The sequence below is a fragment of the Callithrix jacchus genome, chromosome 4 (genome assembly GCF_049354715.1).
Source record: "Callithrix jacchus isolate 240 chromosome 4, calJac240_pri, whole genome shotgun sequence".
NCBI classification, from domain to species: Eukaryota; Metazoa; Chordata; class Mammalia; order Primates; family Cebidae; genus Callithrix; species Callithrix jacchus.
The window spans coordinates 56,566,120-56,589,804 of record NC_133505.1 but is presented as its reverse complement, the minus strand read 5'-3'; the positions used below and the strand labels follow the sequence as shown (position 1 = coordinate 56,589,804).

General features: G+C 38.7%; 2 protein-coding genes across 17 annotated transcripts in view; one reads left to right on the top strand and one right to left on the bottom strand.

The window, feature by feature from the left end:
• LOC144582336 (uncharacterized) overlaps positions 1-10,598 on the bottom strand; it is a 33,402-nt gene extending 22,804 nt beyond the window's left edge. For 3 of the 7 annotated variants that reach the window (XR_013534815.1, XR_013534817.1, XR_013534816.1), the window contains exons 1-2: positions 9,832-10,598; positions 9,356-9,499 (exon numbers count right to left, since the gene is read on the bottom strand). Coding sequence is in view for 1 of the 7 variants with exons in the window: in XM_078370695.1 (XP_078226821.1) it covers positions 9,832-10,155 (324 nt within the window). In the remaining 6 variants the exon portion in view is untranslated. The remainder of the gene's footprint in view (positions 1-9,355; positions 9,500-9,831) is intronic. The other 4 variants (XR_013534813.1, XR_013534814.1, XM_078370695.1 and 1 more) reach the window with 2 other exon arrangements.
• Positions 9,853-23,685, top strand: part of PTCHD4 (patched domain containing 4) — a 188,113-nt gene continuing 174,280 nt past the window's right edge. For 2 of the 10 annotated variants that reach the window (XM_017971145.4, XM_078370694.1), the window contains exons 1-2: positions 9,853-9,992; positions 10,315-10,726. In XM_017971145.4, coding sequence (XP_017826634.2) covers positions 9,988-9,992; positions 10,315-10,726 — 417 coding nt within the window. In that variant the 5' untranslated portion in view covers positions 9,853-9,987. Of the gene's footprint in view, positions 9,993-10,125; positions 10,197-10,300; positions 10,901-23,685 lie in introns of those variants that run through there. The other 8 variants (XM_002746625.6, XM_078370693.1, XM_008994552.5 and 5 more) reach the window with 7 other exon arrangements.

Here is a 23,685-nt window from a genome sequence, read left to right as displayed (position 1 = left end):
AGTGTGATGTCCACTTTTGCTCAAGAAAAGCCTTCATCAGATTCTTTACTTTGTCAAACTCTGATAAGAGAACAGCCTTGTCAGGAAACAGGATTCATTTTCACGGTTAGGACTATGCAAGGTAATTAATGAGGAACTCATCCTTAATAAGCAGCTTTCTCCCTGGGTACAGTAACACCACCAAAACCTCAGTTTGGTAGCCAGCAACCCAATTTTAATATAAGCACACACTTTTAGGAAAATAATGTAATTTCATAACACACATTAAGAGAGAAATATATTCTGGTTCAACTAGAAGAAAGAGATACATTTTTAGAGTACTTTGAAGAGGGCCTTGTTGAAAACATTTCAGGAAAAAAGAGTTTCTGCTGGGAGAAAAGTAAACAAGGAAGAAGAAAATGAAAAAAGAAAGGAATAAAAAGATGTAGAAAGTCCTTCAGTTGTGTTATAGATTAAAACTTATCAACATGTATTACTGTTGGATTTTTTAAAAATCTAAAAGTGCTTTTTAAAAATGTGTTCTACTTCTTCCCAAATTAGAAAAATATTTATTTAAATAATTAAAAATTTAATGTGCACAAAGCAGCATGTCATCTTTGTGCAATGATCCAATAAGATTCTATACTATACTGTAATTTGGCAGGCAGTAATCTTCAGTCCAGGTATTATTCTGTGGCTACAATATTCCAAGTATTTTTCCAGCTTCTATCTTTTTCTAGACCAATACCAAAGCTTGTGTTCTTGAGTGGTGGGCCACCCCCAATCCTCAATAACTCTGTGTTTAATATTGTGCAAATACATGAATCATCAGGGAAGACAGAACGAGATTTGAGTAGGGAATCAGAGCTGCTCTTTGTTAAAATGTGTCAAACAAAGCAAAGGAATCCCAGAAAATTAAAGTCTAGAATATTATAAAATCACAGCTGGAGAAAAGTTAATCATCACCTAGTTCAGCTCTATTACCGGCACACCTCACATTATTGTACTTTACTTTATTGTGCTTCACAGATGTTGTATTTTTTTTCCTACAAATCTTCAATTTGTAGGAACCCTGTGTAAACAAGATTATTGGTGTCATTTTTCCAACAGCATGTACTCTCTTTGAGTCTAGATGTCACACTTTAAACTTTTAAACTAATATTATGTCTGTTATGGTCACCTGTGATCAGTGGTCTTTGACGTTACTATTGTAATTGTTTTGGGGTGCCATGAACTGCACCCTACAAGATTGAAAACTTAAATTACTCTGTGTGTTCTGAATGCTCCACCAACTAGAGCTCCTTCATTTCTCTCTCTCTCTCTCTCTCTCTCTCTCTCTCTCTCTCTCTCTCTCTGTCACTCACACACACACACACACACACACACACATCAGGTCTGCCTATTCCCCTGAGATACAACAATATTGAAATTAGGCCAGTTAATAACCCTAAATGGCCTCTAAGTATTCAAGTGAAAGGAAGAGTGGAACATTTCTCACTTTAAATCAAAAGTTAAAAATGATTAAGCTTAGTGTGAAAGGCATGTCAACAGTTGAGTCAGGCTGGAAGCTAGGCTGAGAGAAGTGAAGATGCTTAAGGAAAATATCTTGAAGCTATCAGAGGTTGTTTCATGAGGTTTAAGAAGCCATCTCCACGAAAATGCAAAGTGAAGCAGCAGGTACTAATAAAAAAGCTGTAGTAAGTCATCCAAGTATCTGGCTAAGATAATAAATGCAACTGGAAACACTAAAAAACAAATTTTCAGTGTAGACCAAACAGCTTTATACTAGAAGAATAAACCATCTAAGACTTTCATAGCTAGAGAGAAGTCAAGGTCCTGCTTTGAAGCTTCAGAGGACAGGCTGACGTTCTTGTTAGGAGCCAAAATTCTAGAGCCCTTAAGAATTATCTAAATCTACTACACCTGTGCTAAATAAATGATGCAACATAGCCTGGATAATAGCACATCTGTTTACGGTACACTTTACTGAACATTTTAAGCCAGCTGTTGAGACCTATGGCTTAGAAAAGGAGTCCTTTCAAAATGTTACTACTCAGTTGTTAAGGCAGACTGAATAGGACTGAGAAGGACTCCATATTTCTATACTTGAGTCTTTGTGGATGAACTGTAACCTAGCTTAATAGACAAAATTGAAAACCTAACTTAATAATATGCACCCATAACTATAGCTGAGTTCTGGCCAATCCCAGTGGCCATACTTCAACCAGTGATAGGCTGCTGAGTGTTAAAACTGCATTCAAATAAGGCAAATGCAGAGCTGCAACGGATCTCACTGTTTCTGTACCTTACTTCCGATTCCTGTATGTCACTTTACCTTTTTTCTTCATAAATTTGTTCTGAGCATGAGGCATCCCTGGAGTCTCTGTGAATCTGCCATGATTCTGGGGAGCTGCCCATTTGTGAATCATTCATTGGTCAATTAAACTCCTTTCAATTTAATTTGGATCAAGTTTATCACATTGAAAATGCACCTGGTTAACCAAGAGCTCTGATGGAGTCGTACAAGAAGATGATTGTTGTTTTCATGCCTGCTAATACAACATCCGTTCTTCAGCCCAGGAATCAAGGAGTAATTCTGACCCTCAAGTCTTATTATTTAAGAAATCCATCCTGTAAGGCTCTAGCTGCCATAGATAGTGATTCCTCTGATGAATCTGGGCAAAGTAAACTGAAAACCTTCTGAAAAGAATTCACTGTTCTGGATCCCTTAGAACATTTATGATTTATGGGAGGAGGGCAAAATATCATCATCAAGAGGAGTTTGGAAGAAGTTGATTCCAAGCCTTATAGATAACATTGAGAAATTTAAGACTTCAGTGGATGAAGCAACAGTAGATGTGGTAGAAATAGCAAAAGAATTAGAATTAGAAGTGAAGCCTGAAGATGGGACTGAATTGCTGCAATCACAAAATAAAATTTTAATGGACGAAGAGTTGTTTTATATAGATGGGCAAAGAAAGCAGTTTATCGAGATGGTATCTACTGGTGAAAATACTGTGAATATAGTTGAAGCGACAACAAAAGATTTAGAACATTATATAAATTTAGTTGATAAAGTAGCACAGGTTTTGAGAGGATTGATTCCAAGTTTGATAGAAGTTCCACAGTGGGTGTAATGTGATCAAACAACATTGCATGGTACACAGAAATCTTTCCTGAAAGGAAAAGTTAAAGGATGTGGCAAACATCAGCGTTGTCTTATTTTAAGAAATTTCCACAACCACTGTAACTTCAGCAACAACCACCCTGAGCAGTCAGCAGCCATCAACATCACGGCAAGACCTTCTACTGGTGAACTTGCTGAAATCTTAAATGACCATTAGCATTTTCAGCAACAAAGGATTTCTTAATTAAGCTAAGTACGTTTTTAAATGTAATGTTATTGACACATAATAGACTATGGTACAGTGTAAAGATAATTTTTATATGCACTGGGAAACCAAAAAATTTGTGTGACTTACTTTATTACAATAGCTGCTTTATTGTGATGATCTGGAAATGAACCTGTAATTTTTCTGAGATACAAAATATAAACTGTACTTTGTTTTAGTTTGTACTTATAAATCTAAGGTTTATTGACATGGAATGATTTGACCAAGGTGATATAGTGGTTAAGAAGTTAAGTGGTTAAATTAACTAGTACAAAAAGAAAAAGAAAACAAACACTTGATTGTCTGGAAATCTTCTCCAGAAGTTTAATCACTTTCCACCATAAAAAAAATTACTTTTGAAGAAAATTCCATACTTATGATTCATTTATAAATGGGACAAAAGCGTCTATAGTCTTTGCTTTTTAATTTTTAAACATATAGTTGGATATTTTACCATTAGAATAAGAATGATGTTTATCGTAGGTTTCAAGCAAACACATGCAACAATGTGGCAATAAGAATGAACCTATGAGTCATCTTTGATGTACACTTTTAAATAAGTTGAATTTTAGGTTACCAGTTAATGCAAATCCTATCTAAACTTTTTATTACTTTAAGATAAGATGTTTGTGAGTTTTATCTAATAAAGATACAGTGAATAGAGATAATAGATTTTCCAGGTAACAATATACATGCTTATATCCTATTTAAATAAAGATATTTTTTTAAATATCAGATATCATTGGACTTTCTTCCTGTACCATTATGAAGCTTTTTAACATAAATGAATCAAAAATCAGTAAGACAATTCATTTGCCAGATTATAATTCTATTTTCCATTTAGAAAGCAGTCTCCAGAAGCAAATTTTCTTCATATCAAGGTAAGTGTTAGCTACCCAAGACCCAAACATACCAACCATCTTATCATGCTTCTTGCTAAAGAAACTGTTTTAAAGCAAAACAAAAAAGCAAAATAAACCCTGCATAAGCTCTCCCATGTCAATGTGCTCAGAGAAGAGGCTGGTCCCATTCCCAGCATCAGTGTGAGTCCAGATTGGCCTCAGCCAATTACCACATTATCATTCCTCTCACCAGTGATTGATTTAGACATGGGCATGGGAAATGAGACTTAAGAGGAAATCTCCTGGAGGCCTTCTGGGAAAAGATTCTTTACTCTTGCAAGACACAAGAGCTGAGGTAGCCTCTTCTGGGGATCTTGTCTGTCTGTGTGTGTTGCCTGTGGAGCAAGCATGAGCACAGAGCTCAAGCTCTGGGCATGGGCAAGGCCAGAGGAAAAGGACCTGGACTCTTAATGACACTCTTGAATCTCTAAATTAACCAGCTTTATAACTCCTATTCTTGTGGACATCTTGTTATGTGAGATAAGAAATGTTCTTATTCAAACCAGTTACAGCTGGAGATATCCAAAATGCCAAGGACCAAAACTGCCTCTAAAACATAAAGCATTATCTCTCGGATATGCCCTTCTGCATACAAGAGGCCTGAGCCAAGCGATGAGGCTAATCCCTGGTAAACTCCTTAAAACCATCACAGAAGAAGGTCAGAGAGCATTTCCTTAAAACCCACAAGCCAGCACTGCTTGAGATGGCAGTGGCAGAACAAGTCTGATGTAAAATAACAAAAGGAGGTCAGATGATAGTCTTGAGCTCATAAATAGGACTGAAGGTAAACAGGGCAAGAGAATCCAGAAAGAGGATGAGGTGAGAGAGTTTGCTGCCTGATCATCAAGCTCATCTGCTCTTCTCCCGAGGCACACAGTTAAACTGCATTTTTCAGCCTCCCTGGAGGTTAAGAGTGAATCAGAGACAGGCATGAAAAAGTGATGTTTTTCACGCATTTCAGAAGAAGCCATAAAAACCTCCCAGGTTGCTAACTTCAGGCTCTTTTCCTATTTGCAACTCGTAGACTAGGAAATGACCTCAAGAAGGACTTTGAAGTCATCAGTGGAAGGTGGATGAATGACTTTGTGGATGAATTTAGGCCTGAGCTTGATTTCTTTCCTGGATGACCAGAAATACCCACAAGGGACTGCTAACTCTGAACGAGATAAAAACTTTGTTTTATTCCACTGAGCTTTGGAGGCTTAGCAAGTTAGAATGGTTAGAATTCGTAATTACAGCAGTAATTAATACGGCAAACTTACTGAGGTTTTGTAAATATTGATGAGTGCATTGAACAAGTATATAAATGTAACATATAATTATAAATAAACAGGACCAGAGAATTCGATGTCTTCTGTAAAACACCTAGGAAGTAAATTATGGAGTTGGCCTAGAACTCTGGTATTCCATGTCCAAGTCCTGATTCCTCTGGCATCCCATCCTGCAAAAGTACAAGCTAATAAGTCCCAACTTGATTCTAAGTCTTGAAAACTCATACTGACCAAGATATGTCAGAAAATATGAATTCTGTTTGAACTAAACAGAACCAATTAATGTTTCGTTACTAATTGGTCCACAAATGCACTGCTTTCAGCTTTATATTAAGCCCTATTTTAAATCAGATTCACAATAACTACCATGTAATTGATATCCACTGACATTTTAGTGAAAAGTAACCTTCTACTGGCTAATCTGGAATATTGCTAACATTTCCTTCATTTTAGCATATAACTTATCTTTCTAATGAATCCCTAATAGTATTTGGCATTGACTTTTCACAGTATAAAAATTGAACAATCATGCTTTTCTTCCTTATCTTAAATAATTTTTCTTATAAAAATTAATATATTTTTATTATAGAAAAACAATTTTTAAATCATTGATAGTGTCAGGCTTTTTATTTTTGAAATGGGAGGTTGCTGGAAAACAAGGGAAATGGACTACAATAATCTATGTAGCTGGAGTCATCAATATAAACTAATAGTTAGCTTAATATAGATACTGATAGTTATATAACAATCATTACAGGTACACAACACACACAAATATATATAGATGAGTATACATCCATGTAACTTCCTTGCTTTGTCAGAGATTAGAAGCAATGATACCTCAATAACAGCCATCATATCTAGCACCCAGATCTTTGTAGTACCATTCTCTGATAAAACAAACAAAGGCTGCTTGGAGAAGTGGCTGATTCTAGGAAGGGTATAGGACAGATACACAAGATGAGCCTGTAGCATTATGTAGTACCAGGAAGTAGTAATATTTCTAGAAAAAAAAATCCCACAATAATGGAATATCAAAGGGACCCAGGAGGCAATTGAAAGAGTTCCTTTCAGTGGCCAAAGCTGGAACAATTTAAGCAAGAAAGTAGTTTCAAATTATAGTCCAAAGTAAAAAAGAAATATCCATGAGTCCATACAAATATAAATAAAAGACTGGCTGGATGAATAAATGAATAAATAGGTAGACAAATATCTTGTGCTCAAAATTTCCAAATTACATAAACTCCAACCTTAACGAGGAAGGAGATACAGCCTAACTCTCCACTCCTTAAGTGTAAGCTGCATTTAGTGACTTCTGTCCAAAGAATGCAGTGTGGAGGATAGTAAAAGACTAACTTTACAGTGGAGAAACCTGAAAAATGCTACTGCAGTTGAGTGATCAAGGTTCACATCAACAGTGATAAGTCACGTTGATACAATGCACCCTTGATATGATGTGATGAAAATGGCACTTTACCTCTGGGTTCTTCCTCCCAAAAGTCTCCTAGCCCCAGTCAAATCATGAGAAGAATATTAGACAATTCCCAATTGAGGGACATTCCACTAAATATCTGACCAATATTTCTGAAAAGTGTCAAGCTCATCAAAAACGAGGAAAGTCTGAGCAACTGTCATAGCCAAAAGGGTCTTAAAGAGACAAGACAACTAAAAGCAATGTGGTATCCAGGATATTAATATTGTATTAATGTTGGTTCATTAAAAATTTACCAAACTAATATAAGATATTAATAACAGGGGAAACTGGGTGTAGGTTATAAGGAAACTTTCTACAGTATCTGCCAATTTTTCTTTCATCTAAAGCTATTCTATAATTAATGAATACATTATTTTACAAATTCACCACAATTCCAACATCTAGCAATAAACAGAAACCTTCTAATATATCCTTCATCTTTTTTCCATGTGTATATTTTTATTTTTTAAAATGGTTTCATATTGTACATAATTCTTCAGTTAATATTCAGTGAATGTATTTCCATGCCATTACAAGTCTACAATATGATTTATATTTATGTCAGAGTAGTTCATCTCAGGTATATCCCATACATTATTTAGTCAATTATACATTGGCATTTTTATTCTTCCCTAATTCTATTAAATTTATTGAAGAAGGAAGTGTAGGAAATGAAGAGAATAAGATAAAAGACAGTAATACTGACATATTTGTTTGTTGTGAGAAGAGAGTAGACTGCCTGATGCTACCAAGGGAAATAAAATGAGCTGAAAAGCAAGACAGCCAGACACCAGTCTCAGCTTCAGAGAACTCTGAGGGTGGCCTTGAAGTCACTTAATCTCTGCCCTTTCTACTGTCCTTATTTATAAAATGGACTTGACAAGTTATGCAACAATGTCCATTTCTAGACTCTATTATTGAATATTTTGCAAAAAGGCTATTTAAAAATGTCATGTAGAGGATATAACCAAGTATATTTAATGTAATAAAGAAGGTATAGAAAATGAATGATAGATACATTTCCTCTACTGTATAGCCAAAAATTTCCCATCATGTGGCACTAATGGAATATATCATATAAAGTGATGTAAAGATCTTACAGCTGAATGCAAAAGTGACTCTTTCCACTGAAGAAGAGGTAAGACTAGTCTATGAATGTAGCAAAGAGATTGAGTTTGACTGAATACATGAAAAGGCAGTCTAACAACAGAATAGCCTTCCTAGAAAATTTGTGAATTCAGGAATGCTGTAGCATGGGGCAGATGGAGAACTACCAGAGATAATATAGAAGCTATTCCTGTAATCAGTAGAAATTCAAACAGAATGGCCGCCAAGGTCACTTTCAATTTTAAAAGGGTGGAATTTTTATTTAATCTCATATATGATACTTTCTTTTAGACACTTGTCCTTAAGCATCGTTGCTGTTTCTGAGCTCTCTGCTGTCTCATTGGTCTCTCAACTGAAGAATCAATTCCAATAGAAAAAAAATAAAAGATATCTATTATGACAAAGAGTCCTTAGCTTGTTTGTATGCATAGATGGGTCCCTCTCTAAGTGTCTAATGAAGAATGGGCACTTTCACTGTTATCAAGAAAGTGTGCACGGAACATCTCTTGAAACTCAATCTTTTCTATGAAGTCATTCCAAAAAGAACAGAAACTTTGGAAAGCAAATCTCCAGTTCACAATCACACTTTAGCGTTTGCCCTCGAAATTTCTTCATACCCTTTCCAGAACACGAACTTGCAAAAACCCCAATACATAATACACACACACACACACACACACACACACACATTAATATTAAAGTTTTCAAAGCTGATCCGATCTGAAGCTAAGAATTCCTCACCTTCACACTTTTGGATGCTGAAGGAGGAATTGTATCTGGGGGGAGTTTTCTTTCTTATAAGGTGAAGGAGATTCACTGTTTCCTACAAGTGACTCCAGTGGGATTCCCTCTACCCACTCAACTCTTTTTTTTTTTTTTTTTTTTTCAGGCAGAACTACCTGGTGTGTGTCTGGAAGTGTCTGTTTCTGGAATTCCACTCACAGGGGAAAATTAGCCTAAACTAAATAGCTTGAAACAGTCTTCATGGGTGGGGAGTGCAAGGGGACATTGGGAAAAGGGAACTGAAATCAGCTTTAAGAACTTACTGTCTTTTAACCTCAAGAATACAGAAAGTGAATGTAACATTTTATGGGGACCTCATACTGCCTGTAGATTTTCACTTTCAACACACACACATGCACATGCACACACACACAGGCTACTGCTATTGGAAAATGCCTCCTCTCCAGCCACCAGAGCAAGGAAGAAATCCAGACAGTCCCAACGCACCAGGGATAGATGGGGTCTCCGCAGCCCTCAGCTGCAGCGGGCTGGTCTGTGGAATCACAGCAAGAAAGGTGTTGCGAGGAAATCCCTTGCATGCTGTGTGGTGTGTTAAAAATGCAGCATCATCCTCTCTGCTCCTTTTCTTCACTGAAAAGCAGAATTCGAGGGCACGGGGAAACTGGAGGGGCAAAAAGGCTGCCTCCTGGAGCCCTGCAGCCCTCTCGCTCCAAGTCCCACTCCTCGGGCTCTAATTGCCCCTGCTCCAATGGGCCAGCAGCACCTTCCCCATTTCCTCTTCCATTCACTCCAGCGGGGAGGGAAGAGGGAACACAAAACTCTAAAAATAACTGACAGCATATTAAAAAAAAGGAAAAAGCTTATCTGCCCCCGCTACAAACACCCCCAACGTGCTCCCGCCCTTTCTCCCTCCTCTCCCCCCCCAACCCCCCTCCCGTATGGGGCACATGTCTGCTTCTTACAACACCGAGGCACATGGTTCCAGTTAGGCACCGAACACCACCAGGACAGAGAGGAAATCCACATCTGTGGGACGCTCCGCACGGAACCACCTCCAGCGAGGGAGGCCAGGGGACTGCAGCACCGAGATGAAGGGCTAGACTGAGGGAACGCTGCTCATGCGGTGAGAGCCAGCGCGGGAGGCGGCGAGGGCGCGGGGAGGCCGGGGAAGGGGTGGGCCCCGCGGCGCCCCCGCAGCGCCAGCCGCCCGCCCCCACGCGCGCTGTCGATATTTGCCCGCCTTGCTGCAACTTGCTGCAGTGTTTGAAAGAGTAGTAGGAGCGCATGGAGGTGGGGCCGGGGAAAGACCAGGCGGAGTGGTTGTGGGGTGAGCGCGGAGTGGGTGGGGAGGCGGCGGCGGTGGGGAGGGGGGACTGGCCCCAGGGGGTGGGATGGGGGAGAGCAGGGTAGCCCGGCGCTTACACATGTCACATGTGCTTTTTAAGACGGCCGGGAGCGCCTGCGAGCTGGATCTGGTGGAGGATGCTGCGGCAGGTGCTTCGCAGAGGGCTCCAGTCGTTCTGCCACAGGCTGGGCTTGTGCGTGAGCCGGCACCCGGTCTTTTTCCTCACCGTGCCCGCAGTCCTGACCATCACCTTCGGCCTCAGCGCGCTCAACCGCTTCCAGCCCGAGGGCGACCTGGAGCGCCTGGTCGCTCCCAGCCACAGCCTGGCCAAGATCGAGCGCAGCCTGGCCAGCAGCCTTTTCCCCCTGGACCAGTCCAAAAGCCAGCTCTATTCGGACTTACACACCCCTGGGAGGTATGGCAGGGTGATCCTCCTCTCCCCACCCGGGGACAATATTTTGCTCCAGGCTGAGGGGATCCTGCAGACCCACCGAGCCGTGCTGGAAATGAAGGTGAACTACAAGGGCTATAATTATACTTTTTCCCATCTGTGTGTGTTGAGAAATCAGGATAAGAAATGCGTGCTGGATGATATTATTTCAGTGCTAGAGGATCTCAGGCAGGCTGCCGTCTCCAATAAGACAACAGCCAGGGTGCAAGTGAGGTATCCCAACACTAAATTAAAGGTATGCTCCTTCTGCATGCTTCTGCCAATTAAAGAGGCAGCACTTCATTTCTTGCCCTAAACAAGCAAAGAAAATGCAGAGGTCTCATCCTTAAGACTCAGAAGCTAATGCTTCTTTCATTTCTGGGGGGAAACGATGGGCAACTGAGTGGAGAAAACAGGCAATGAACGGTATGACTAGATACTAAGAAATTCAAGGCCAAACAAAATAAGTGCCAAAAACCAAAAAATAAAAAAAAAATTTAAATTAAAAAAAAAAAAAGTTGTTTCTGAGACCCTGCAATTACATCTTTGTTCAGGGTTAATAAATCAGTGAATGGAAGGGGGAGGGGGAATCCTGAACAATTTGTGGGATTTCTTTTCATTATGGGGCTCAATGTATTTCTTATTACTGATTACACATCCACCTCATGTCATATCCACCTATTTACATCTTCAGCCTGGCTTGATTGTTAACATGTGGGGAGTTTGTGTTTTGGTGCCGTGTGAGTGTGTGTCTGAAAGCATTGAGTTATGAATGTAGTAGAGATTCCAGGAATGATGTGTATGTGCGTTTGCATAACAAAAGAAGCAGGAATTTTCTATGTATAAAAATAGGAATGTGCACCTAACTGATGTACTACTTAACTGGACCCAGCGATCTTCCTTTCCCATAAAAAATTCCAGATGAAAGCAAGATTATTACAAGAGCCCAATAACAAAAAGAAAGAAAAAAAATCACAGTCAGCAAAATTTACAAAGAATGGTCATTTCAGCATGAAATACATTGTGCTGTTTAGACTCTCAATTTAAATTTTATTGTTCAAATGAGATTTCTAAACTCATTCTACACTGCCAAGATTGAGCTGCTGCAGGCAATGAGGCATGCAGTCTCCAGGTGACTGAAGTTTCAGGGACAAATGTGATTTCCAAAAGAGTCACTGCACCATTTGTATGCTTGACCCTGTGCATGCCCAGAAGCTGCACAGCCAAGAACTCCCAAGACAGGTGTTTCCCAAGAAGAATAAATTTTTTCTTAATGTGTGTGAGGATATGTGTGTGTATCTGTGGAGACAGTGAAATAGAAGACCCCAGTTTCAATAAATGAATGGCCTAATATAGGAAATCACTAATATTCTTACTTATTTGATACAGTCAGCATCTATACCTAATAAAATAACTTTTTCAGAAGTTTTGAGAGAAAAATATCTTTTTCCTAAATTGAAGGAGGATTCAATGCACTTCGAAACTAGAGATTCCTCAGGAAACCTTATAACCTGCCTTTTTTTTTTTTTTAACATGATGCCCTCATTTAAATGAATTCAAAGGCTGACTAGGGTTTCAGCTTTACAAAGCTGAGCAGTCTCTTGATGCTTGGTGAAATGAAACAGATGATTTATCAGCTTTAATTCTAGGTTAGGGCTTGCCTGCTTCAAACTTATTGATGGGAGCATGATGGATATGTGTGGTTAGGGAGCATGCTTTTCATTTCCCGAATCCTTTGCCATCACCATTATTGCTTGCTAAGGAAAAGGATGTGGTGGAGAGGTAATCTTCCTAACATATACTCTTTTAATTGAGCTTTTTCCTATACCAAACACCTGGAGTGAAGAAAGATTTGAAACTCTCAAGTTTAAACTTTGGTTTGTTTTCCTATGGATTCAACTTTGCATTATTGCTTGGGTCCTCTGCTGCTTTTATTCAGCGGTATTCTCCAGGTGTAAAATTTTTGTTCAATCAGCCACCGAGGATATTTTGTTTTCTGGCAATATCATTATGCTATTTACAGTATCAAGTCCCTGAGGTATTTAACTTACTCATTTAATAATCATTGGTTTTACTCTTCTGATTTATTAAATGCTCTTCTAAGCATGTGAGACAGAGTTTGGGGCAAGAAAAGCAAAGTTCTCATTCTCATGAGGCTTAACAGTAGTAGTCTGGGTGACAGAATGAGACACTGTCTCAAAAAAAAAAATGTAGTGGATGTCAGTGTCCTCACTAGAGTAATCTGCAAGCAGGAACTCTGCAATCTTTGAGTTCACCATTGATTCAGCAGCATGCTAGGCCTATAACAGGTGCTCCACGAAAGCTTTATGCTATTTGGTGGTTGATATACATCTTAGTGGGAGACAGAGGTTAATTACAAAAGAAGGGAATAATTGATTACAAATGTTAATAGCATAATAGCATAAAAAGAACAGAAGCATTACACATTAGCTAAAGTTCTTATTCTGCAATACTCTAATATCTATCAATGTTTCCTCAAATGTGTTGGCTTGACTCTCTCCGCATGGCATCACTGGGATCTTTAAACTATGTTTGGGTAAATTGGGCTTTTCAGATCTTCTGAGACCAATGGGCCCTCTCAAGTGTCCAGACACAATCTCACATAATATAAAATATAATAGGTAAAACATAATCTTAAGAGTACCATGGATGCCTAGAATCTTGTCAAAAAGTCTCTAGGGGCTCCCAGGATCAGAACTCTCTGGCAGAGAGCAAGATGAGATGGACTTTTGTTTTAATTACATGTTATTTGGAAATTATTTTGGTTCCTGTTTTTCAGGGGCTCACAAAGTGTGCTTCTATGATGCTGATACATACTAATGTGAGAAAACTCCTCATACGCAAGATTTGAGGAACAATTTTATATGTGTATTTTTTAGCCCTCAAATTCATTTTGCTTTCTCCTGTTCTGCTGGGACACCTCTCTTCCCAACTCTGACCAATATGAAAAATTTTAGTACTGGAGAATGCTATTGGTAGGCAGAAAATCAGGAAATTGCAGAATAAGTAGGGGTGGCTGCATGAGTATGAATTGGCAATTACTTGACATAAAAGAAGCAAGTCTGTGTTTAGGGACAGGCTGAAGATGTATAAACACTGGTTGACCGACAGAAGTGGTCAGAAACCTTTGTTATAACAACAGAAGGTCATCTTTCAAATATTAAGACACCCAAGGAGTCCTGGACACAGAAAGGTTTAGAACTTCTGATAAACATGATTATGTTGACAAGGTGATTCAGACAAGCAGGGACACAGAAAGGTGACTTCTATGGAATTCCAAACAGAGGCTTAGATAAATCTGGTATGAAAAAAGCAGCCATTGACTTAGAATACCACAGAAGAAATGGAACATATACGCAATTTCAAAAGCTGTGTGGAAAAGATGCCAAAATCTGCAATCCCTACATCTATATGACATGACCTCTACAATTATTCCCTTCATTACAATCTTTCTTTTATATCCCTCACTAGGCACAAGAATCATATCATATATTCTTTCTGTACTGTTCACTTTCCTCACCCCAACCTAATCCAGTTCCATGTAGATAATAATCACAACAAATAGTCATTGATTAATTTATTGATAAATTTGTGCATTTATACTGCTACCTCACAAAATTATCTTCACTTTTTTAACTTTTATGGCCTGCTTTTATTTTAAAGGTATTCTTCATATTCTACAGCTATCTTTAAAGTGCTTTTGACCTGAATATTTGGGAGCTATTTTTTTCACCTGTGAAAATATACATATTATACTCATATAAAGTAATAGAAATGGGCAGACTGAACTTTTAAGTAAAATACTAAACATGTTGTTGAAGTCCACCTCTTGATTAAAGTGAGATAGGCATTCAGAATCTTTAAGCAAGGGCAGTTCTGGACTCTAAGAAATGTTTTCACTGTCAGTCAAGGAGCTCGGGTGTTTACAGGTAATATTTCCCTGCTTTTTAGATGGGCCATCATAACCTCACCTGGTTAGTTCCAGGAAAGTAAGAATTCTCATTTGTCCCCAGTTTTTCATTTTAGCTGCAGCGAAAGACGTAGGTAAAGATTAAGCAGATGAATGTGGTTCCTTTGATATGGATTTGATTCCAAGTCTAGATCCCAACGTCCTGGCAAATGGTGATAGAGGAACGAAGCAAATCCTCTATCTGATTTCCCTGAATCCTGATGTTCCCATTAATAACCACACCTCTGAGCAGAGGTTAAAATGAAATCAGTATGTACTTCAATGTATCACATTTGAAATAGGAGCAAAGATAGACCTTCCTGCTTCTTAACAGAAGACAGTATTTCTTTGGGTACATTTTGGGTGCATGCTCCAGGTTTGGAAGATATTGCCATTAACTATTTAGCTCTGGTCTCAATGGAACAGTAATTTAAGTCAACATGAAAAGTGAGGACCAGCATTACTTAGGGAAATTTTCAAGCAAAGTTATGCTATGGAATTCTTTCTCTAATTCTAAAACTTTATAAGATAAACATGTCAGGATCTTCTCTGATATTTTGATTTAAGCTTACCTTTCTGATTGAGAAAAACATCACTACATTACTGAATGTTCAGTTTGTATCCTACATGGAGCTAGGTGTTTTATACACACATGCTATTTAATTTTTACAAGTTTTTAAGTCGGGAGGATTATTTCTGTTCCCATTTTATAAAAAAGAAAAGTGAAAACCAGGAGGTTAAGTCACTTCCTTGAAGTCCTCAAGCTACTACTTGCTGGAGCTTGTACTTAAATCTAGGTCTGTCTGGTACTGAAGTTCATATTCTTAACCACACTACTATATCAGATCCCGTGACATTCTGCATCTTTCTCTGTAACAACAGCTGTTTATACTAAGAAAGAAGTAGGGATTTAATTCCTATCATCTGAAATGCATGGTGAGAATACCACTACTAATCTTTCACACTATTTTCCTTACTTGCTCAGAGTGACTGGCTCATAGGAAGGTGACACAGAGTGAAGCTTCTAGTTTTGACAAACTCTTACTAACTCCTTACTGTGGAGAGTTTAGCAAACTCTTCATTGGCACATGATTTCACCCAAGTCAGAACAAATCAAGGAGAGGCTCTAGGATCAATTAAAAGTAGATTCCTATAACCTGGCCTAAAGTTTGAGCCAGTGTACCAAACAAGCTCCTGGCTTCAACTAGCCAGAAAGAGAGAGAGAGAGAGAGAGACAGAGAGAAAGGGAGAAAAGGAGGGAGGGAGGGAGGGAAAGAGAGGAAGAGAGAAATAAAGAATTGATGGGATAGCAAAATATGCTCTTATTGAGAAATATTCGGGACACCTGGGTTCTGTGTCACCCAGGTTTCTGTACTAGTTAGAACTCTGGGTTCTAACCTTAATTCTTTAAGGAACAATTGTATGACATTACACAAGTCTCATCACCAATTTAGGTGTCAGCTCTTTCTCTGTAAAATGATAGAGGCAGGCCAGGGATTGTCAGAATTGTTGTCAGCCAATCAAGTTCTATGATTCTTAGGTAACCATTCTACCACATAGTAGATAATTATCATTATAGTAGATTTGGAGGTGGGTATATTCTAGCATATTTTTTCTTCTAGAGTAAAGTAGATGTGCTTGATTCGATTTAAATGATGCTGCTGAAAAACTTTTATCATCGCACCCAAGCATGATAAATTACAGTGAGAAAGATTAGATTGTCACTTAAATAAAATAGATAAGTGACAATGAAGGACCCAAGTAGAGACAGCCAAGAATAAAAATGAAAATATATTTGAAAAGGAGACTTCGGTGCTGAGCATTGGAAATGTGCTATAGACACCAGAGTTGCTTTTAAAGGTCAACTGAATTATTATACATACTTTTCCTGGCTACCCTATTGGGATGAATTCTTTTATCATACTTTTCTGAGCACCCAAAGTGGGCTAAAGACTTACTTGGCATTGGGGCTTACCTTCTGCTTCTTGGTTTCAGGAAATATCTACTTTAAATCTGGTTTTAATTTTTTTTTTTTTTTTCTTTGAGACAGAGTTTCGCTCTTGTTACCCAGGCTGGAGTGCAATGGCGCGATCTCGGCTCACTGCAACCTCCGCCTCCTGGGTTCAGGCGGTTCTCCTGCCTCAGCCTCCTGAGTAGCTGGGATTACAGGCATGCACCACCATGCCCAGCTAATTTTTTGTAGTTTTAGTAGAGACGGGGTTTCACCATGTTGACCAGGATGGTCTCGATCTGTTGACCTCGTGATCCACCCGCCTCGGCCTCCCAAAGTGCTGGGATTACAGGCTTGGGCCACCGCGCCCGGCCTGGTTTTAAAATTTTGATAAGTACTTTTTTAAACTTCTTTTTATTTTCCTAAGTCAAGGATTAAGAGAGGGTTAAAAAGAAACAAAACGGGATAGAAAAGAGTTCTCTCCATTCTCCTTCCCATTTCATTACCTTCAGCTGATCTGATGATGGTTTCCTTTCCTGGTCAGTAACACCAAGGACTTGGGGTGGGGGTGGAGAGTAGAAGTCAAAGAGATGTACACGTCATGATGTAAGTGTCTAAGGAATCCAAGACCATCCCCACCCCACCGAAAAAACACCTTTCCCTGTCCTGACACTGTGATAATTCACTCTAACCATCTTAATTGTCTTAATCTTTTCTACTTTAAATAATTATGTATTATAACTGAAGCAATCTTTATGTTGCATTTTTCAAAGTATATTGTGTGTGGAGAATACTTCACATTTTAACCCATTAGCTATTACACCTTGACTTTGCCACAGTGCTTTTAATTCCGTTTTAGAGTTGACCAGCTTTTACCCAGACCTGTTTTAGATACATCCAGACATATGCTCAATATAAATATTTTTTAAAAAGAAATCTAAAAATTCCAACCTCTTGGATTTGCCTAGGACAGATTTTGATTGGCCAGCAGATCTATTTCTTCCCTAACTTAAACAAATCACTCAAGTCCCGTTCCCAGGGTGGAATCATGGAATGACTCATTTCTCTGGAGCATTTCTGCCAGCGTGCTGGTGGACAAGGGTGCATTTATAACAGCCCTGGCACACAGAAATATTTAGGCAATGGTTCTAACTTAAAAGCATGCCAAATTGCATTGTAAGCCACAAAATTAATTTCATTTTGTTTTCTAAGACCTTGCTCCTCAAAGTGTTTTGTATAGACCAGCAGCGTGAGCACCACCTGGGAGCTTCTTTCAGATTAAAACTTCCCAGGATTTACAGACCTACTGATTAGAATCTGCATTTCAACAAGCTCCCGAGGTGATTAATATGTACCTTTGGGTTAGAGAGGCTCAGATCTAAAACTCAGGGTTGACCGCAGCACTCCTAATTCATGATGTGATTTTGAAGACTCATATGTTGTTAAGACTGAATGCACCATAAGAAAATATGGTAATTGAGCCTCTCAATGTATCATTTAGGTATGTGATGGAAACACCAAGAGATATCTGGAGAATTATCAAGAGGCTGTTCTACCTTGAAAAACCCTCATCTCTATCATCTACAGTTGAGCCTGTCACCTGGTTAAGCATTAAGCTGTTTACTGTCGTTCAATATTCTCAAAAACTGTTGAAATTAAATCTAGCCGTCTCTTAAGAAAAAAATCAGCAGCATTTTTCTCAAGCCTCTTTGCAGTGATTTCACAATGGTAGCAGCATTAAACCCTAGTTACTCCAATTTTGTTAATATTATATGAGAACACAAGATACAGGAACCATACATGGGAGTAAAAGTATTTGGAGGAAAATGAAACACAAAATTACAGAAGAGTGTACCTTTAAAGTGGCATTGTAATCTATGCTTTTTTCAGACAGGATTATTATTGGAAGAGTCTCTCACTGAAATCAAGGCTCATTTTCTGTCATTCAGATGAATTCAGGGCCTCTGAAAGGTGCCTGATTAGCAGCATTCAAAAATGAATGGATTGTGTTTAGTTACAGCATTTGTGTTGAAATAGTCAGTTTCTCTTCTAGAGCTCCCCTCCCAACATGTAGAGGCCTCACCTGGGATCTTCTAATTTTGCTGTTTCAAAGACTGAAGGCAGGTCAGGCACGGTGGCTCACACCTGCAATCCCTACACTTTGGGAGGATCATTTGAGCCCAGGAGTTCAAGACCAGTCTGGGCAACATGGCAAAACCCCATCTCTACCAAAAAATACAGAAATTAGCCAGTTGTGGTGGTACGTGCCTGTGGTCACAGCTACTTGAGAGGCAGAAGTAGGAGGATGCCTTGAGCCTGGCAGGCTGAGGTTGCAGTGAGCCAAGATTACATCACCGTGCAGCCTGGGTGACAGAAGGAAAACCTATCTCAAAACAAAACAAAACAAAGACTGAAGACAGAGCATAGCCTCAGGGTTCTACAAAGCCAAAAAGGTATGTAAAGGGTTCTCATAGCTTCAGGAGGTTCTGGAAGAAGATCAGGTGTTCATAACAGATGGACATTTTAAAGGTTTACCCTCAAAGTTTACTCTTCCCTTTAAATTTGAGATCTGTTGTCTTACTTACCAGGTCTTTTAATGACATGGAGAATGAGGATTTTCAGTTCTGATTGTCAGTGAAGGCCATACTAACGTGGGTAACACAGGCATCATGTGGGTAAGATTCAAAAATCAGTCACATACACATTCATTTAGGTAACTGTTCTGTCTGTTAAGTCTTAGGCAATGTCTTGGCCACTAGAGATTCAGTGAGAGATAAAACAGATGTTGTCCTTGTGCTCTGGGAGCTTGAGTCTTGTTAAAGAAAACACACACACACACACACACACACAATCACACAGATAAATTTCATAATTACAAATTATCATGCATAAAAAGTACATGATACTATGAGAACAGAATACCAAGTTTTGGGGTATAGAAACGGCTTTCTTGATGAAGTGACTGTGAGCAGAGATCTGAAGGGTAAGAGGGAGTTAACACACAAGGGTGGGTTAATGGTAGAGACAAGAGAGAATATGATAGAGGGGATGTGGTCCCCTAGAAGCACTGAAGGAGAGACACTGTCGGTAGAGGTTAAAGAGTGATGCTGATGAGTGCTGAGGGTCATGTTATGAATTTCTTGAGGGTCAGCATAGGTAACATCATTTAGGTCAGGGTTTGTGGATCCAGATTGTCTGGGTTTACTTCTCAGTTCTACTCCCGTTAACTCTATGACTTTAGGCACATTTTTTTTTACCTCTTTGTAACACTTCCCTCATAATATTCCTTAACTCACTGTATTGAGTATTTTAAATTAGTTCATAATTCTAAGCAGTGCTTCTCATATTCTAAGAAGATCACTTAAGAATCTTGTTAAAAATGCAGATTCTTCTTTAGTAGGTCTGGAGTGGGGTAAGAGTCTGCATTTAAAGCAAGTTCGCAAGTGACACTGATCGTGCTGGTCCACGATCCACACTCTGATTAGGAAGGTGGTAAGATGCTTAGAACAGCACCAGGTTCATTATACATTCTTAACAATTGCTAGTGGGTTAAGTTCTTGAGCATAGACCTTGTGCCCTTATACGAAAGACACGGAATTACTTTCCCGTGAATTCAAGATTAGATTTAAAAATCATTTTTGTTTCAACCCTCAAAGCTGAAAAATCTCTCCTCCTTTTGGCAGTCCTCATTAACTCCTCAGTAAGTGTAATGAGATGGACATAGACCCCTCTACTTTTTACACTGCAGAGCTGGAGCTCCCTGCAGGTCATCATTCAGAATGTGACCTCTCTTTGCTAAGGATAGTAAAGAGTAGCAAAGGAAGATCTCTTGGACCTTTGGTCTCAGTGTGCGCTGGTCTGGAAGTATTTTTAGGGTTGTATTTTTATGATATTCTCAATAGAGCTGGCCTTAATCACTTTCTTCTTTTTTTGTTTTTATGATGTTATGCTTCTTCTATTTCTCCAAAGGTTCCCTACCACTTACTGGCTTACTTTCCTATTTCCATAGGCATATATTTTTAATAAGACAGGCTTTTTTTTTTTTCAGAGTCCATTCTCTTAGTATTCTCATTTAAGCCAAGCATCTGCTATGTCTGTAACTCTTTCAATGACATCTCTATGTTACCATTAACTCAGACTCAGTGTCTTGGTCATTTATGACTAAGTTTCCCCCACTCAGCCCAAACATATAAATGGTAATATCTAATTAATCATCAAATCATGATCATTCTACAGCAGCAGTTCTCAAACTGTAGTCCTTGGATCATCAGCATTGACATCACCTGGAAACTTATTAGAACTGCAAATTCTCAGAGCTAATTTAGGATCTGCTGAAATTCTGGGGGTAGCACCCAGCAAGCCCTAAAGGTGACTGATTTCAGCTAAATGGTGCTCAGTCTTGGCTGAGTGTAGAAATCATTAGTGGACCTTTAAAAATACTGATTCATGGATCTCATCTACAAAGATTCAGATTTAATTAACCTGGGGACGACCCAGGCACTGTGACTTTTAAAAGCACCTCTGGTGACTATAACAGATTGCCAATGCTCAGCACCAAAGTCTCCTTTTCAAATATATTTTCATTTTCATTCTTAGCTTTCTCTACCTGGGGCCTTCATTGTCACTTATCTATTTTAGTTAAGTGACAATCTAATCTTTCTCACTGTAATTTATCATGCTTAAACCTGGTCTATATTACAAGATCATATGAATTTCTTGATTATTCTCTTCCCTAACCAACTCTTACAGGCACTTCCCATTTCCTGGAGAAAAAAGTACAAGCTCCTGCCCAAGGTCGTTGAGAACTTCCCTTGGCTCAGCCTCCATGTTCCCTTGTGGTTTCAGTTCACATTATATCAAATGCTGCAACACACCAAAACAATCATACCCTGAACTTTCCTGGTTTCTTATCATCATTCACACTGTTCCTTTTGCTTGGAATTTACTGCACACTGTGAAAATCATACATATCTCTTAAAAGCTGAGTCCTTAGAGCCACTTTTTGCATGAAGCTTCTCTAAACCATTTTCATGTACTTTAGAGGTAGGTAGTTCTCTTAGTCTCCTTCTAACTTGTATTATAGATATATAGTGAATCTCAACTAAAGTATAACTGTATGTACCTAATGAAATAATAGGGCGTTTAGCTCTTTTAGCATAAATTAGTTTGCCTGAGAGGATGTAACCAGCAATGAAGTCTTCAGGGCAAGTCCTTGGAGGAAAGTTGTAAAGGAATTGAACCAAAGCCCATTCCAGTCAGTCTTATATCTTATGCTTTTGTCCAAGCCCTAAAGACATATGGCTGCAGAAAAACATTGAAGCCATTTTCATTTGTGGTCCTGAGATACATGGGTCATGAGCAACACAGCGTGGGCTGAGTAAAAAAAAACAGGTGGGGGGCACCAGAAGAGGGAGGGACAGACTCTTTACCCATGCGTACATATCATCCATGTGGCTTCAGCTAAGGAAAGGATGCAGAGAGCATAATATGGCTTGGGCACCTGATAGGGTTGCCAAATATAGCAAGTAAAAATACAGCAGACACAGTTAAATTCAAATTTCAGATTTTGTTTTAAAAAATAACTTTTCGGTGTAAGTATGTAATAAATACTGCATTCTTCACTTATCTGAAATTCAGATTTAACTGGGTGTGCTATATTTGATGTGACAAATGTGGCAGCATGAGAGTTTGCAGAATCACATCTGGAGACTTCATCACAGACTTCAGTGTCACATGGTCACCAGCACTTGCAGTTCTAACTCATAACAGTGATCATCAGCCAGAGGTTAAAGAGGAAGACCATGAAAGGCCTAATGCAGACTACTCAAATATATTCTAAAGACACCCAGAAATGCATAAGTGAAGATTTGCAGGGGCCAGAACTCCCATCATATTCAAGTGGGGATGCCAACAAATGAAATTTAAGTTACTCTTAATATGACCTGATTTGTATACTCTGGTCTTAAGAAACCCAAGTTACATTTATTGTTTCAGTGTATCCAAGAAGCTACACTTAATTAAGATTTCACTGAATCCAAATGCCTCTGTTTTATATTTAACTATAAGAAGATGGAAAATATATACAAATGAGAAAAATTTGATTACTGAAAATGAAAGACACGTGCATATTAGTGAAAAGTTATGGACTGAAATATTAACAGGCTAAAACCGGAACCCCTAGACAGTATAGATTACCCTTTCTATGTAAGAAAAATTTCATTAAAAACAAAGATGAAGCATGCTGTTAACATTTGTACTATAGCACTAATAAGTATATGTGTTATTTAGAACCTGTCTTATTTTCCTTCAAAATTATAAAGCTTTTGAAGGTAGCTTTTTATAAAGCTTTTGAGGATAGATATTGCATCTCGTTTACATTTATAGCCTTCTCCACATAGTTTAAAAACAGTTTTGCATATAAGAAAGCCTTCAGTAAATGACGGATGAAATGAAGTAAATGTAAATGTATTTGTTTAGGAAGGGAATTCTCATTTAGTGCTGATTCTGGTTGCCTGAATCTGTTTAATTCAACATTTACCATGCTTTTCCACTAAGAGTGGAAAACATTGGATACCATCCTAATATTCCATATGTGGCTCTTGCATAGTACCCTTCCCTCATGGGGAAAGCCTAGCTTGTCATTTCTCCCTTCCCAGGAACTGGGTCTTTCTGTACAATTTAATGTGGGGGACAATCTCTACAGGGCAAAGACCTGGGAAGGTGAGGCAGAGCCTGCATAACAGGGCATGAGGACAGGGAGGATAGGGTGCCAGCAAATGCCCCAGGAGACAGATATTCACCCTGCAAGAACACCTCAAGGGAATGAGAGAAGCTCAGGGTTTGAACTAGTTTAATGACCCCCTTTTAGAGATAGAACGTATCTCTCTGAGGGAGTAGCACACAAAGCTGATATTAGCAGCTTGGCTCTTATTTTCATTTCATTCTTTCAATCATTTTCACCTTGGGGATTGTTTTTAAGGAGCTGGATTCTTTCTAGGTTGTGAACCTTTAGACTTTTTTGTTAGCTAATCCCATCTTATCAGAGGGTCTCTTCCAAAGCAATGTTCAAATTTATATTTTTAGAGTTAATTTTTTCTCTTAAAAAGTGGTTTATAAACTG